The sequence below is a fragment of the Mastomys coucha genome, unplaced genomic scaffold, assembly GCF_008632895.1.
Source record: "Mastomys coucha isolate ucsf_1 unplaced genomic scaffold, UCSF_Mcou_1 pScaffold14, whole genome shotgun sequence".
NCBI lineage: Eukaryota > Metazoa > Chordata > Mammalia > Rodentia > Muridae > Mastomys > Mastomys coucha.
In genome coordinates, this window is record NW_022196896.1 from 81494297 (window position 1) to 81510526 (window position 16230).

At 41.7% G+C, this 16230-nt stretch overlaps 1 protein-coding gene across 2 annotated transcripts in view; it reads left to right on the forward strand.

Moving 5' to 3' along the window:
- Positions 1-16230, forward strand: part of LOC116088434 (10 kDa heat shock protein, mitochondrial) — a 53493-nt gene that overhangs the window by 19545 nt on the left and 17718 nt on the right. Inside the window, exons 1-2 of one of the 2 annotated variants that reach the window (XM_031367518.1) lie at positions 5634-5775; positions 13310-13372. In XM_031367518.1, the coding sequence (XP_031223378.1) occupies positions 5716-5775; positions 13310-13372 (123 nt within the window). In that variant the 5' untranslated portion in view covers positions 5634-5715. Of the gene's footprint in view, positions 1-5633; positions 5776-13309; positions 13373-16230 lie in introns of those variants that run through there. The other variant, XM_031367520.1, reaches the window with a different exon arrangement.

Genomic DNA, 16230 nt, shown 5'->3' on the forward strand with positions numbered 1-16230 from the left:
ACCAGGCTGGCCTCAAACTCAGAAATCCACCTGCCTCTGCCTCCGAAGTGCTGGGATTAAAGGCATGTACCACCACCGCCCAGTGGTTGTCATTTTTTTAACTGCTAATATCCACTTATAAGTGACTTTATATCATGCTTTTCTTTCTGGTTTTGGGTTATGTCACTCAGGATAATTGTTTTCTCTAGTTTCATCCATTTGCCTGCAAATTTCATGATGTCATTGTTTTTAAACAGCTAAGTAATACTTCATTGTGTAAATGTACCACATTTTCTTTATTCATTCTTTTGTTGAGGGACATCTAGGTTGTTTCTAGTTTCTGGCTACTATGAATAAAGCCACAATGAACATGGTTGAGCAAGTGTCCTTGTGGTAGGAGGGAGCATCCTTTGGGTATATCCCCAAAAGTGGTATAGCTGGATCTTGAGATAGATCAATTCACAACTTTTTGAAAAACTATATTGATTTTCACAGTGGCTGTAGTAGTTTGCACTTCCATCAGCAATGGAGAAGTATTACCTTTGCTCCACATCCTCTCCAGCATGAGCTATCCCTTGTTTTTGATCTTAGCCCTTCTGAAAGGTGTGACTCATAGAATCTCAGTCATTTTGAATTTGCATTTCCATGATGACTAAGGATGCTGAGCATTTCTTTAAGTGTGTTTCTTAGCCATTAGAGATTCCTCTGTTGAGAATTCCCCGTTTAGAAATTGTCTAAGTTAGAGTTTTACTACTGTGAACAGACACCCTGAACAAGGTAAGTCTTATAAAGGAAATTTAATTGAGGATGGCTTATAAGTTCAGAGGTTCAGTCCATTATCATCAAGGTAGAAGCATGGCAGCGTCCAGGCAGGCATGGTGCAGGAAGAGCTGGGAGTTCTACATCTTCATACTGGCTCCCAGGCAGCTAGGACAAAGGTACCACTCCCTGGGCTAAGCATATGCAAACCATCACAGAAATGTACTCCATTTTTAAATTGCATTATGCAGTTTTTTGATATCTGGTTTCTTGAGTTCTTTATATATTTTGGATATTAGTCATCTCCTGTACCAATGTGTTCAAGGCTATCCCCCACTTTCTCTTCTCTCCAGTTGAGTTTATCTGGTTTTATGTTGAGGTCTTTGATCCACTTGGACTTGAGTTTTGTGCAAGTTAATAAATACATATGTATTTGCATTCTTCTACAGGCAGATATCCAGTTAGATCAAGCACCATTTATTGAAGATGCTGTCTTTTTTCCAGTATGTATTTCTGGCTTCTTTATCAAAAATCAGGTATCCATAAGTGTGTGTCTAAGTCTTCAATTTGATTCTATTGACTAATGTGTCTGTTTTTGTGCCAATACCATCAGGTTTTTATTACTATAGCTCAGTAACACAACTTGAAATTGAAAATGGTAAGTTTGGCTGGGTGGTGGTGGTGCACGCCTTTAATCCCAGCACTTGGGAAGCAGAGGCAGGTGGATTTCTGAGTTCGAGGCCAGCCTGGTCTACAGAGTGAGTTCCAGGACAGCCAGGGCTACACAGAGAAACCCTGTCTCGAAAAACCAAAGGAAAAAAAAAAAAAAAAGGTAAGTTTGGCACTGGAGAGATGGCTCAGCTGTTAATAGGTTCTGAATTCAATTTCCAGAAACCACATGGTGGCTCACAACCATCTATAATAGGATCTAATGCCTTCTTCTGGTATGTCTGAAGACTGCCACAGTGTACTCATATACATAAAGTAAATAAATAATTAAAAATAAAAAGAAAATGGTAAGTCCTCCAGCAAGTCTTTATTGTTCAGGATTTTAGCTATCCTGGGTTTTTTACTTTTCTTTTCTTTCCATAGTGTGCTTTATTCTTTCGTCAACATTTTTATGGTAAACTCAATATTTATATGTGTAAATTTTTTAAAATTAAATTTATATGCTCAGGGGACTGTGTGCCACTCACCTCTGCAGGCTATCCCAGGCAGTCCTGCTGGGTCAGTCAGACCCAACTAGGATGGGTGGTTTGGCAGAGTTCCATGATGGTTAGGTTTTGGGCTCCCGAAGGTTTGTATGGGACAGGATGCTCTTGGAGTCCCACAGGTCTCCTCCAGACTGTGGAGGAGGGTCAGGGCTGGACCATGGTGCTCTGGGGATCACACATGCCCTGGGTTTTTTCTTTTTTGTTTTTCCCCGAGACAGGGTTTCTCTGTGTAGCGGGTTTTTTCTTTTTTTTCAAATGAAGTGGAGAATTGTCCTTTCAAGGTCTGTAAAAAATTGTGTTGGACTTTTGATGGGAATTGCATTGAATCTGTGGATTGCTTTTGGTAGGAAGGCCATTTTTACCATTAATATTTCTGATCCATGAGTGTGGGAGGTCTTTCTATCTTCTGATATCTTCTTCAATTTCTTCAAAGATTTGCAGGGTTTTTTTGTTTGTTTGTTTGTTTTGGGTTTTTTGAGACAGAGTTTCTCTGTGTAGCCCTGGCTGTCCTGGAACTCACTCTGTAGACCAGGCTGGCCTCGAACTCAGAAATCAGCCTGCCTCAGCCTCCCAAGTGCTGGGATTAAAGGTGAGAGCCACCACTGCCCTGAAGATTTGCAGTTTTTGTTTTGTTTTGTTTTTTGTTTTTCGAGACAGGTTTTCTCTGTGTAGCCCCGGCTGTCCTGGTACTTACTCTGTAGACCAGGCTGGCCTCAAACTCGGAAATCCGCCTGCCTCTGCCTCCCAAGCGCTAGAATTAAAGGCGTGCGCCACCACCACCCAGCTAGATTTGCAGTTTTTAATCATACAAGTCTTTCACTTGCCTGGTTAAAGCTACTTCTCTGGCCTGATGATTGATTAAGATAATTCTTGCTCTTTCTCTTATCTTCTTTCCTCTTTTCCTCCTCCTTCCCAAGTCCTGTCTCTTTCTTTTACTGCTGAGAATGGACTCCTAGGCTTTTTGCTTTCTGGGTACTGACTGTAACACTAAGCTGTAACTTCATCCTTGACTTTATTCTTTTTATAATTTTCTCCCCTCCTTCCTTCAAGTTACTCTCCTAGAAAACTCTTCAGTTTGGAGATCATCATCTGTAGACTAACAGGAATGAAAATGTGAAGGTTATGGAATAGAAATGCTCCAGCCAGCTCTAAAGAGCAAGGTTCTTTCTTGGAGAAAGGTCAGGGTTGACATCACCATGCAAATTTATTGGACTTTTCAACGGAAATCAGTTGAATTTATTGTCTCGAGATAGTCTCATGCAGCCCAGGGTGGCCTTGCATTCTTGATCCTTCTGTCTATGCCTCCCAAACAGCACATGCTCCAGAATTTAACATTTACTATATACATTTCTTTTCTCTCTCTGTCTTTCAATGGGTCAGAATCATTTAGCAAACCTGGGATTAAGAGAACATTAAGATGTTCTTCATCTATAAATAATTGCTATCTACACTCAGGGAAAGTACCACACAATCTGAAAAATTTAAAGTTAATCCTCAGCATGAAATGGAATTGCTTAAAGATGGAGGTCATACCTAGCCCTATGCTCTTTTACAGACCCCTCCTCTCTCTCTGGTAGAGAGACAATACTTAAGTATTTGTCCAGACTTCTCAGCACATTAGGGTAAGCACTAATGATAATAATTTGTGAATCCTGTCCTTCTAGAGGACCTGGGTTTGGTTCAAGCAACCATATCAAGCAGCTCACAACTGCTTGTAACTCTAGCTCCAGAGGATTTGACATCCTTTACTGGCCTCTGAGGACAGCTGTATGCACACACATGTCATATGCATTCAGACACACTGTCTTAGCTTAGCTTGCTTTTCTGTTGCTATGGCAAAGCAATGACCAACACCAACTTAGGAAAAGGTTTATTTCATATTACACTTCTAGGTAACCATTCGTCAGTGAGGAAGGGCAGGGCAGGAACTTAGGGTGGCTACCTGGAGGAAAGAACTGAAGCAGAGGCCATGAATGAACAGTGCTTACTAGCCACTGGCCTGTTTCCTGGGGTCTGTCAGTTTGTAAAATTTCCCATAGAGTACTGGACCACCTGCCCAGGAGTGGTGTTACCCCCAGTGGGCTGGGCCCTCCCACATCTGTTATTAATAAAGACACTCCTCCACAGACATACCCATAGGCCAATCTGAATAAGGCAATTTCTCAGTTGATTTTTGTTTTTGCTGTTGTTTAAGGATAGGGTCTCATTATGTACTCCTGGTTGTCCTTGAACTCTCTTTGTAGACCAGGCATACTTAGAACTCACAGAGATCAGCTTCCTGAGTGCCACCTCTTATGTTTGAACACTTGGTCTTCAGCTTGAGACGCTATTTGGGGGTTGTGTACTTCTAACCGTGGCCCAGCTGTGAGAAGTGGGTCACTTTGGGTGGGCCTTGATTCAGATACCAGCTTCTGCCTCCAGATTAAGAGCTCTGTTTCTGAACTGTCCTGAGATGAGGAGCTGCCTTCCCCATGCTCTTGAAGTTATGAAAGGCACCTGCCCAATGTCCACAACTTCCTCACCAGGTATCCCATGGTACTGTAAGCCAAAACAAGCTTTTCTTATTTGGAGAAAAAAAGATTCTGCTAAAAATGCTGTGGTTTCTTTCTTATTTTGGGAAAGATTGAGAGAAGACTTAAGTCTTGCTTTCTAGCTCCGCCTGGCCTGGAACTCTCTGTATAGCCCATGCTGGTTTTGAATTCTAAACAATTCTTTTAACTTTTTTGTTTGCTTGTTTACTTATTTATTTAACATGTGTAAGCTTTTTACTTGCATGTGCCCAAGGAGTTCAGAAAAAGGTGTGGGATCACCTGGAACTCCTGTGTTGGATTACAGACATGAACCTCTAAGCCTGCCCAGGCATGCTGGTGTACTCCATTGGTCCTAGCACGAAAAACAAATCTCTAAGTTCAAGGAACGTCAGGGAGAGACTCTGTCTCCAAAAAAAAAAAAGAGAAAACACAAAACCAAAACAACAACAAAAGGAAACAAACAAAACCCACCACACTTAAAAGCAGGAGAAACTTGGAATTTTGTTAAGAAATAGAATTCATAAAAGCCATCAAGGACTATTCATTTCCTCCTGCTTCCGACTTGCAAAAATGTGAGCTTATTTTAACTCTAACACACAATAACAGATGTGCACTTTCTATCTCATGATGGGCATTTTTTTTTTAAATTTAGCATTGAGTCTTTTATCTACGGAAACCAACTTGTCATTGAAAGAGTCCTTGGCTTTTAAGTGAGAGGACTATAGAAGCAAGATTTATCAGTACCCCTTAACCGACCCAGCCAATCTGATTCCAGATTGGGTAATTCCATGAAAATTGTATTAAAAAATTCCCAGATTATCTGGGGGTGGTTTTGGAGAATCATGCTCTCATTTCGCATTACTGAGAGGGTCACAACTGTGCAAACTGCCCTTCTAGTTTCTAGACAGCGAAGGACAAACACCCACAAGTGACGCATGCTTTGGTCACCCGCACCACAGGTCTTGGAAGCGGCCCTCAACCCCAGCTTCCGGTCGCATCTTCCTTCTCAGCCTTGGCTGAGCTTCGTCGGCTGTTCCTTCTGTGCTCCTCCCTCCGCCCGAGCCGCCGGGTCGGCACTCTTCCCATCAGGCCCCGCGCGGGCGGCGGCTGTTCCGCAGGCTGCCGCTCCTCCCCGCCGCCGCAGCCCAGAGCCCCGCCGTGCCCCGCCCCCCGCGTAAGCTGCCGGCCCCCCACATCCGGGTACCGACGCCAGCCGCCCAGACTCTGGCACTATGGTCATGGCGGAGGGGACGGCAGTGCTGAGGCGGAACAGGCCGGGCACCAAGGCGCAGGTATCGTCCGATGGCTTCCCGGTCCAGGAGTTCGCGGGCCGGAGCCGAGGCTCTCCTGCTGGCTGGCCTCCGTCTAGGAGAGGCCAGGGCGGGCGGGTGGGGGCCGTGGCCGTGGTGGCTGGCCTGCGCTTCCGGAGCCGCGGCCCCCGAGGCAGCCGAGACGGCGCCGGCCGCTCTGGAGGCCTGCTAGGCGCAGGACCCCGGTGTGTCCGCCGAGGCCGGGGGCTGACGCCTGTCACCGGCGGCTGCTGCTGCGCTGCCTGCTGTGAGTGGTAACTGACCGGGTGGGGTGGGCCAGCTGGGGAGCCGGGGAGCTGTCCCCGCGGCGGGACCGCCGGCGTCGAGGGCTGTAAACACTGCCCACCTCACCCGGAGCAAGCTTGGCCGGTGACGTACCTGCCGGTCGGCTCCATCCAGTTCGTCGAGCCGGATGCAGGTGGCCATAGTTTGCGTTATCCTCCTTGTTGTTTGTCTTGGCCACCACTCCCTTCTGCTTCCCCGCAGCTGTTCTCTGGTCCAGCAAGTTTTCGCCACCAGGTTGTGACTTGTTACATGTCATTCCTGGCGTGTGTACTCTGGCTAATGCTCGTGGACGGTAGTCAGAATGAACTGGTTGCAGCACACCGAAATACTCTTAATAGCCCTTTTAGTAGGGCACTCTTGGGGAGTAAATTGGTGCTTCTTAGGATTTGCAAACCTGGGATGCTTCACGGTTAAAAAATAAAAACAAAACAAAACAAAAAAACAAAGACAAAAAACAAAAGTTGACAGTCAAACTTGATAGAATTAATTGGCCGGCGGAAATGACCTGCCATTGAGTAGATGTTCTAAAATCAGAAGAGATATGTTTAAAATGTTATTTTAGCAGGCTGTGTTTTTGTTGCTACCCAGCCTACTGCCTCTTACCGTGTACTGAGTAAACTTTTTCAGTTGAAAAATGTAATTTTTAGGGTTAAGTAAAAATCAAAATACTTAATACTACTAAGTTTTAGAGAGTTACTGTTTTTCCTTCCTTCCTTCTTTCCTTCCTTCCTCCCTTCCTTCCTTCCTTCCTTTCTTCCTTCTTTCCTTCCTTCCTTCCTTCTGGACAGGGTTTCCCTGTGTAGCCTTGACTTTCTTGGAAGTAGCTCTGTAGACTAGGTTGGCCTCGAACCCATAGATCCACTTCCCCCTGCCGCCCCCAACCGGCATCCAATTTAGAGAATTGCTATTTGTTGTTGATTTTGAAGGTTCTCAAAGTCAGGCCAGCCTCGAATTATACTATATAGTTGAAGGTGACCTTGGACTCTTAGGTCCTCCTGTTTGCCACTACTCTGGGGGCTAGAATTACAGTACATACCACACTATTCAGGGTTTATACAGTGTTGGGGAATGAGTATCAATTGAGCTACATCCTAGCCCTAGAGAATTGGTTTGAGAACCATTGAGTCATGAGTGGTCAGTTAGCCTTGATTCTGTTGGAAATTTGTAACTATGTATATACTTTTTACTATTTAACAATTCTTCTTTCTAAGGGTTCTTGTTTTCAAATAACTATTACTATGCATAGGCAACATTTTTTCTAATTTTTAAGCGATCGCTTCCTTTAAAAAAAAATTCTTGGGATTAAATCCAGGACTTTTCCTGTGGTAAATTAAGCGTTCACAATTTAAGTGTGCACTGGTGTCTCAATTATATCCTTAGATGAAAATTTTTAATTTTGAAAATTGTTCGACTAAACATTACAACATGTACTTTTGCTATATGTTATGTAAGTTACGTGCAGAATTTTTTATTTTCCACCTTTATGACAAGGTTAAGTAAAATGAATAGAAAAAAAGAGGATTAAAGGAAAAAACTGCTTTTTAACCAACCTTTCCTGTTTATCTCATAACTTTTCTTAACTAAAATAGGCCTGTTCAAAAATGATGTATATTGTGCTATTATGTTACATATGAGTAGCAAGTGGCATATCTTCCTGCTTTGGGGGTCAGGGGGGCAGGGCACATGGTCTTATGTATCCCAGGCTGGCTGGCCTTGAACAGAGAGGTAAGTGGCTGAGAATGATTTCATCCTGCCTCCATTTCCTGAGTGCTAGAATCAGGCATGTGCTGTAGAACATTTAAAAGTTAGACTAGAACATAGCTAATATTTGGTTGGTTTTTAACATCTCTTGACTGAATTAAATGAACACATTTGTTTCTTTGTTTCTTTATAAATGTGGCCTGGAACTATCCACCTGCTTCTGCCTCCCAGGTGCTGTGATTATAGGCATGTGTCATCACCACCTGATGAGTGAGAGCATTTATTAGGCTAGATTTTATTTTTCTCCTAAGTGACTAATGAATGTCACAGTTACATGGCAAAACATTTAATAACGTGTTAACTTTTTCTTTTTCTTTTTTTCTTTGAGACACTTGCTTTTTGTCTTGCGCTGGTGTAAAACTTTCTGTGGAGTCTGGACTGGCCTGGGATTCTTGGTTCCCTTGCCACAGCTTCCTCGCATATCTATCTATATCTGTATCTATATATCTTCTACAGTATGCATATTTGCTCATTTGTTTATTTGTTTATAGTACAGGCTGGCCTGAAGCTTTCTGTGTAGCCAAGGACGACCTTGAATTCCTCTTCCCCCTTCCTTGGTGGGCCAACACTGTTGACTTTGTTTGGAGGCAGAGTCTTACATATAAGCCTGATTGTCCTCGTACCCACTGCGTACTTTCTGTAAGCCTTGACCTCTTGATAATACTACCTTAGATTCCAGATGAAGGGATTACATGCATGTATCATCACTACTGATGATATTTTTCATTTTTTGCTAATAACTTTAATCTTTAAAAGTTGTGTGTGCGTGTGTGGGTGTCTTCTCTGTAGGTGTGTATGGAGACCAGAGAAAGATATATCTCATTCTCTGCCTTACTGCTTTTGACAGGGTCTCTCATTGAACCCAACCTGACTAGCTAGCTAGGGAGCTCTTGGAACTGCCCACCTTTGCTCATGCTGAGATTAGAGGCTGATTGGCTGGCTGTCTTGCTTGATAGCTGTCCCTTGTGCTTGGCGCTTTCTTTCACTCCGCCTCTCTCAGTCTCCTTTGACAGGGTCACTATTTAGTCCAGGCTGGCCTTGAACTCAGATTTCTGTCTGCTTCTCTCTAGCATTATCACCCCCCTTTTTTTTTTAATGTGGGTGCTGGGGATTTGAACTCAGGTCCTCATGTTTGTGCAACAAGTGCTCTTACCCAAGGAGCCATCTCCTCAGCCCCACATTAATATTTTAAAAGCAGAATAATCTATAATCTTTTACTTTTTGTTGTTGTTGTTGTTGTTGTTGTTTTGTTTTTTTTGAGACAGGGTTTCTCTGTGTAGCCCTGACTGTCCTGGAACTCACTCTGTAGACCAGGCTGGCCTCAAACTCAGAAATCCACTTGCCTCTGCCTCCCAAGTGCTGGGATTAAAGGCATGAGCCACCACCGTCCTGCTCTACTTTTTAAATTTTATTTTTATTTTTTTAAAGATTTATTTTATTTATTTTATGTGTATGAGTACACTGTAGCTGTATAGATGGCTGTGAGCTATCATGTATGTGCCTGCTGGGAATTGAATTCAGGACCTTTGCCGTCCCTGGTCTCGATCTCCCCCCAACCCCCAGCGTAATTCACTGTAGCTGTCTTCAGATGCACCAGAAGACAGCGTCAGATGTTATTACGGATGGTTGTGAGCCACTATGTGGTTGCTGGGATCCAAACTCAGGACCTTTAGAAGAGCAGTCAGTGCTCTTACCTGCTGAGCCATCTCGCCAGCCCTTAAAATTTATTTTTTATTTGTGTGTATGTGTGTGCATGCCTGTGTGAGTTTTTGTGTGCCAAATGAATGCAGTTACCTATGAAAGCCAGAAGAGGACATTTGATCAATTGAAACTGTAGGTTGTGTGGGGAGCCACAGCTGCCACCCTATATACATATATATTGAACACCTGGTCTCCGGTCAGAGCAGAGAGCATTGATAATCAAGCCCTTAGTTGGAGAAGCTGAGTGCCTCTAGTTTGTGATGCAAGCTGGCATGATTTTCCCGCAGCCTATTATACTTTGCCACGTAGGTGATGCTGATTGGGACCAGGGAAAGTATTTAACCCACAAGGGCTGGGGGCTGGAGAGAGAGTAAATATGTGGAGATAGGAGTAAGTATGTAGAATTAGGACTGGTAATGGGATAGAAGAGTAAGTATGGGATATATAAGAGTAAGTATGATAGATAGGAGTAAGTATGTAAGGATAGAAGATGTAGGAATAGAACTAAGAATAGGAATAGGAGTAAGTAGAAATAGTAATAAGTAAGATGTAACTAACAAGATGTAACTAATAAAATGCAGGTAGAAATAAGTAAGACGTAACAAGCAAGATTACAAGGATCCTAATAAAACTGCATGGGGAAGAGCTCGTTGTTTGCCTCCTTACTTCCACTGGAGTAAGGCGGCCGACATTGTAGGTCATGTGAGCCACTTGATAGGGGTACTGGGAACTGAAACCAGATCCTCTGTAAGAACAGCAAGTGCTCTTAACTACTGAGGGCTCTCTCTAGCCCCTGTAATCTTTAAATTTAAAAAAAAAAATTATTAGCTTTAAATCATGTTAACATTCTTAAATAAATTGTTTTGTATTATTTTAAGATGTCTGTTACCCTTAACAACTGCTTATAGATACTTGGTACTTGGTTGGGGAAGAATCCTGTGAGTCTTTCCCCTGACGGACCTAGTATGCTTTGAGTTTAAGAGAGAAGTGGCCATGTCATGCCCAGGACAATGTCCCACAACAGTCCACTTCTTCCTTCAGTTCTTAGGTTTTTTTTTTTTTTCTCTTTCCTTCAAGACAGGGTTTCTCTGTCTGGCCTGCTATCCTAGAACTCAGAGACCCACCTGCCTCTGCCTCCCAAGTATTGGGACTAAAGGCCCTGCCAGTTGTTAGGTTCTTTGTGTTTCTTCTTCCATGATGTTTTCTCAGTAATGGGGGTCATACAGATGTCCATTTATGGCATTGGAGGGGTCCTACAGATGTCTGTTTATGGCATTTGGAGGGGTCATACAGATGCCCATTTATGGCATTGGAGGGGTAAAGCAGATGTTCATTTGTGGCACTGGAGGGATGATACAGATGTCCATTTATGACTGAGCATTCATTTATTCTCATCACTTACAGGTCTCTGCCATTACCACTGCCTATTGCAATTGTTCCTTTTTGTTTTTAGTTTTTTTTCTAGGTATTTCTACCATGCATGCTTCCCCATTTCTCATCCATTTTTGATATAGTCTTACATGGTTTAGACAGGCCTTGAACTTCTATATAGCTGAAGATTATTTTGAACTCCTGATCATCTTCCTTCCACCTCCCAAGTGCTGGAATTATTTGTCTGTTTGTTGTTGTTGTTGTTTTTGAGATTGGGTCTTGCTTTCTTACTCTGGTTGGCCTGGTACTTGATTTGTAGATCAAGCTAATTTCTAACTTGAGGCTGTCTTTTTGTCTCAGCCTCTCTCATGTGGGGATTATAGGTTTGTACTACCACACATGGCTTAATATATGCATTATATCCATAAATATGCTTCTTTCCTTCCTTAATCTTTTTGTTTGTTTGGTTGGTTTGGTTTTTTGAGACAGGGTTTCTTTCTGTGGCCTTGGCTTTCCTAGATCTACCTGCCTCTACCTCCTGAGTACTGGGATTAAGGGCATGTACCACCACCACCATGACACAGCTTGTCCTTAATTTTTAAAAAAATTAATTATTTTCTATGTATGAGTGTTTTGCCTGTGAACCACATGTCTGCATAGGCCTGAGCAGGCTAGAAGAGGACATCAGATGCCCTGGAATTGGAATTACAGCCAACTGTGAGCTACACTGTGGGTGATGGGAATCTTACCTGGGTCCCCTGAAGGAACAGCTAATATTCCGTTCTTTTTTTTTTTTTTTTTCCTGGTGGGGAGGGAATTGAAACAGGATTCCACACTGTAGCCCTCCTAGCCTGGAGTTCACTTTGTAGCTAAGGCTGGCCTTGAATGTGATTCTCCGACTCTGTTCTGGGATTATAGACATGAGCTACCCAGCTACTTTGCATTTTCTTTTCTTTTTCTTTTTTCTTTTTTCTTTTTTTTCCGAGACAGGGTTTCTCTATGTAGCCCTGGCTGTCCTGGAACTCACTGTGTAGACCAGGCTGGCCTCGAACTCAGAAATCCACCTGCCTCTGCCACCCAAGTGCTGGGATTAAAGGCATGCACCACCACTGCCCGGTTTGTGCTGCTTTTTAAAGATACATAGGAGCCATGCATGCCTGGACACAGGTCTGTAATCCTAGCTATGTAGGAGTCTGGGGAAGGGAGATTGCAAGTTCAAGGCCAGTCTGTAAAATTTAGTGAAAATGAAAAGTATAAAATAGACTGGAAATAGAGCTCAACAGTAGAGCATTTCCCTAACATACATAAAACCCCAGATTCAATCTCTAGTACTGAGAAACAAACAAACAAACACACAAAAAAGGAAGTGTGAGATATTTAAGTAAGTCTTGCTGAAAAATGAAATAGACAGGGATTTGGGACCAATGCAAGTTGTGCCACAAAAATATCCCCTTTAAAAAAAATTGGAGCTGGGCAGTAGTAGTGCATGCCTTTAACAGCACTCAGGAGGCAGAGACAGGCAGAGTTCCAGGCCAGCTAGGCTGCACAGAGAAACCCTGTCTTGAAAGAAAAAGAGAAATTTATTTGGATGACATACTTCATGCTGGAGATTAACCCCAGGGCTTTTCACATGCCTGCTGTTCCATTTTACCCAGATCTGAAAAAAAATTCAGATTTTAGTTACAATTGTGATTGAGCGATTACCTGCATGTGTGTCTGCACCATGTACATGTAGTGCTCACAGAGGCCAAAAGAGGGCATTGGGTCCCCAGGGTCTAAGTCACAGACAGTGGTGAGCTACCATATGGGTGCTGGGAATAGAACCTTGTTCTACTGGAAGAGCAGCCGTTGATCTTAACCACTGAGCCATCTCCTCAGCCCCTATATAATACTTTTTGATGGGAGTCATATTTCTATTTAGAAATTTAAAATTCTATTTCTAACTGGAATAGTAATACTGTTTGTTTAAAAATAGTATTATGAAGCTATAAATTGCTCACTAATGTAGCTCTTTAAAACCCTGATTTAGTTTTTTTGTTTGTTTGTTTTGTTTTTGTTTTTGGATGTTTGGAGATTTTTTTTTCAGTGCAGCTTTTATGGGTATTATCTAACGATTGTAAACAAAAAGTGATGAACTTTTCTTTCCAATTAAACAGTCCATGAAAGATTAATGAGAGGTATATTAGAGGGATTGTGGTTGCAAAAACGTATAGTTCATTGATGTCCATTTAAGAATATTGGCTAAGATTATTTAATTCATTGGTAATCACATTGCAAAGGTGTTTCTTCTACTCTGGTATAAGGTTTGGATCTTTATTAAGATTTGATTTTTATAGCAGCATTACTGTATCTTCCATATTACTTTGTATGTGCTTTAACCATGAGTTTACTTTTATAGGATTTCTATAATTGGCCTGATGAATCATTTGATGAAATGGACAGTACACTTGCTGTTCAACAGGTAATAAAATTTTCTTTTATAACTCTCATAATAAAAATTTTATATCTTTGGCATAATTGAATATTCCCATTTTGTGTGTGAGGGGGCACAAACCATTTAGCAATGTAATCAAACTTCATTTTATTAAGTATGTTATGAAATTTGAATATATAAGGAATTAAAAATAATTGAATGACAAATTAGAATAAATAGAAATAAAATGCTAATTTAGTGACTATACCATTGGTATCATCTTTGTGAGGTCTGTACATTTTTATGATTTTAGTTCATATTATACCCTCTAGTGTGTGTGAAAGCAGAGATGTTTCCTTCAGCTCATTACTGCTATCCCATGACTCACTATACATTGGTTCCCAAGGACGGCTTCCATAGCATATTTTTTTTTGTTTGTTTTTTGTTTTTTTTTCTCCATAGCATATTTTGTTTCAATAGTACCTTGGGAGATTTCTAGGTATTCTTGTTGAGCATCACTTTCTATACTATGTTAGGTTTTAGACCCCACCTCTCCTATTAAAAAATGGTGGTTCTTTCAAATTGAATATAATCAGGAGTTTGATGAAAAAATAATATTCATGGCTAATTGTTAAAGTTCAAATTAAGAGGTTAATTGTGGTTGCCAGCCACAAGATCAAGCCACTTAATATTCTAGCTTGGAGTGGGAAGCAGTTCATGAGCATCTTACCCCTAACTTAAGTGTTATTGATAATTGATGGCTTCTAGGGGAGAAGACTTAATTTTCTTTAAGGATATTTATAGTTCCTGGTAGGTCTCCATGACACAGTGGATGGTCCCACACCCACAAGTATATGGACAGCACAAATTGAAGTTGATTGATTATTAAATTAAAAAGAGGGCATGATGGGGGCTGGCGAGATGGCTCAGTGGGGAAGAGCACCGACTGCTCTTCCGAAGGTCCTGAGTTCGGATCCCAGCAACCACATGGTGGCTCACAACCACCCGTAATGAAATCTGAAGCCCTCTTCTGGTGCGTCTGAAGACAGCTACAGTGTATTACGCCGGAGCGAGCGGGGCATGAGCAAGCGGGGCATGAGCAAGCGGGGCATGAGCAAGCCAGCTGGAGCAAGCAGACCCCGAGCAAGTAGGCCATCCTGAGTTCAATTCCCAGCATCCACATGATGGCGCGTGGTCATCTGTACAGCTATAGTGTACCCATACACATAAAATAAATAAATATATCTTAAAAAAAAAAAAAAGAAAGGGCATGAAGTTGAGGGGTATGGGAGGTGGGGTGGACCTGGGAGGAGTTAAAGGGAAGAGTTGGGGTAAATAAAACATATAAAATTCTTAGTTAATAAGAAAAAAAAGTGTTAGAAAATAGGATATACAGGGGCAGGAGGTATTGCTCAGTGGTAGAACACTTGTGTAGTATGCCTGAGAAGCTAAGTTTAATTCCCCAGCACTGCAGTAGAAAGAAGGTAATTATTTATTTATTTATATATTTATTTAGTTTTTTCCAGACAGGGTTTCTCTGTGTAGCCCTGGCTGTCCTAGAACTCAAACTGAGACCAGGCTGGCCTCAAACTCAGAAATCCGCCTGCCTCTGCCTCCCAAGTGCTGGGATTAAAGGCGTGTGCTACCACTGCCCGGCTAGATGGTAATATTTAAAAAAGAAAAAAGATGTCTGTAAAGCCATAAAACTCAAAACAAAAGCCAAAACAACAGCAAAACCCAGAGAAATTGGTATGAAATAGATTAGATTAGGTATGGGTTAAGTAACATTTTTATTTTTATTTTTATTTTTTAGGGGAGTGAGAAGGTCAGTGTGCTGGGAATGAAACCTAGGGCCTCATACATGCTAAACAAGTACTCTATCACTGAGCTATTTCCAGATTTACAGCCGACCTACTTCTGTCATATATAGCCAACATAGAACTGTGGATTTTATTTTTTCATTTTATTAGTCTTTGTCTATTAATTTCTATATTATATTATTCAAAATTAATATAGTTATTTGCAGATATGTTTAGACTTAGGTTAACTTTAAAGTTTGCAATTTATTTTTTGTGTAGTGTTTCAGCCTCTGAGTGTATGACTGTGAATGAGGTGCATGGTGTAGGAGCCTGTGGAGGTCAAGAGAGGACATTGGAACCCCTAGAAATGGAGTTACAGGTGCTTGTCAGCCACCATGTAGGTACTGGGAACTGAACCCAGTCCTCTGCAAGAGTAGCAAGTGCTCTTAACCACTAAGCCTACTCTCTAGTAGGGTGGTAGCAGGGGATGGGGAGTCCTTTTTTGAGATGAGCCCTCCTATTTGCCAGGCTGGCCTCAAACTTGAAGTAATAGCCAAGGATGACCCAATCCTCCATGTTCCTAGTGTTGGCATTAGAGGTATGCAACACCTTATCTGGTTTATGTGGTGCTAGGTTTTGGACTTGAGCCAGGGCTTCATGAATGCTAGGCAGGTAGTTTATCAACTAGCCAATATCCCTAGCCCTCAGTTTGTTCCTTTTGTCTTTTTCTTGTAAATCACTTTTCCCTTTTGATGGGTTATTTGAACTTTTTAGCATTGTTTTAATTGTAATTTTGAGTATACTTCAATTTTTTTTGTTTGTTTTATTTTGTTTGGTGATAGCATAAGTTACTAAAGTTTTATGTAGTCTACTTATGTAGAATCAGTATTTTATTATTATAGTTATTATTACCCTTACATGGACTCCTTTCCTCACTGTTTTTACTTACTTCTTATTGCCTTATATATTTGTAGACATTCATTGAAACCCAGTCAGACAGTGATATTTTCTTTGGTAGGACTAAAGAGTGAATTTAAGTACTTCTTAGGTAGTAGGTAATTTATCTACCATTGAACTATATATTTGCAGCCATTGTTTTTTTTTTTT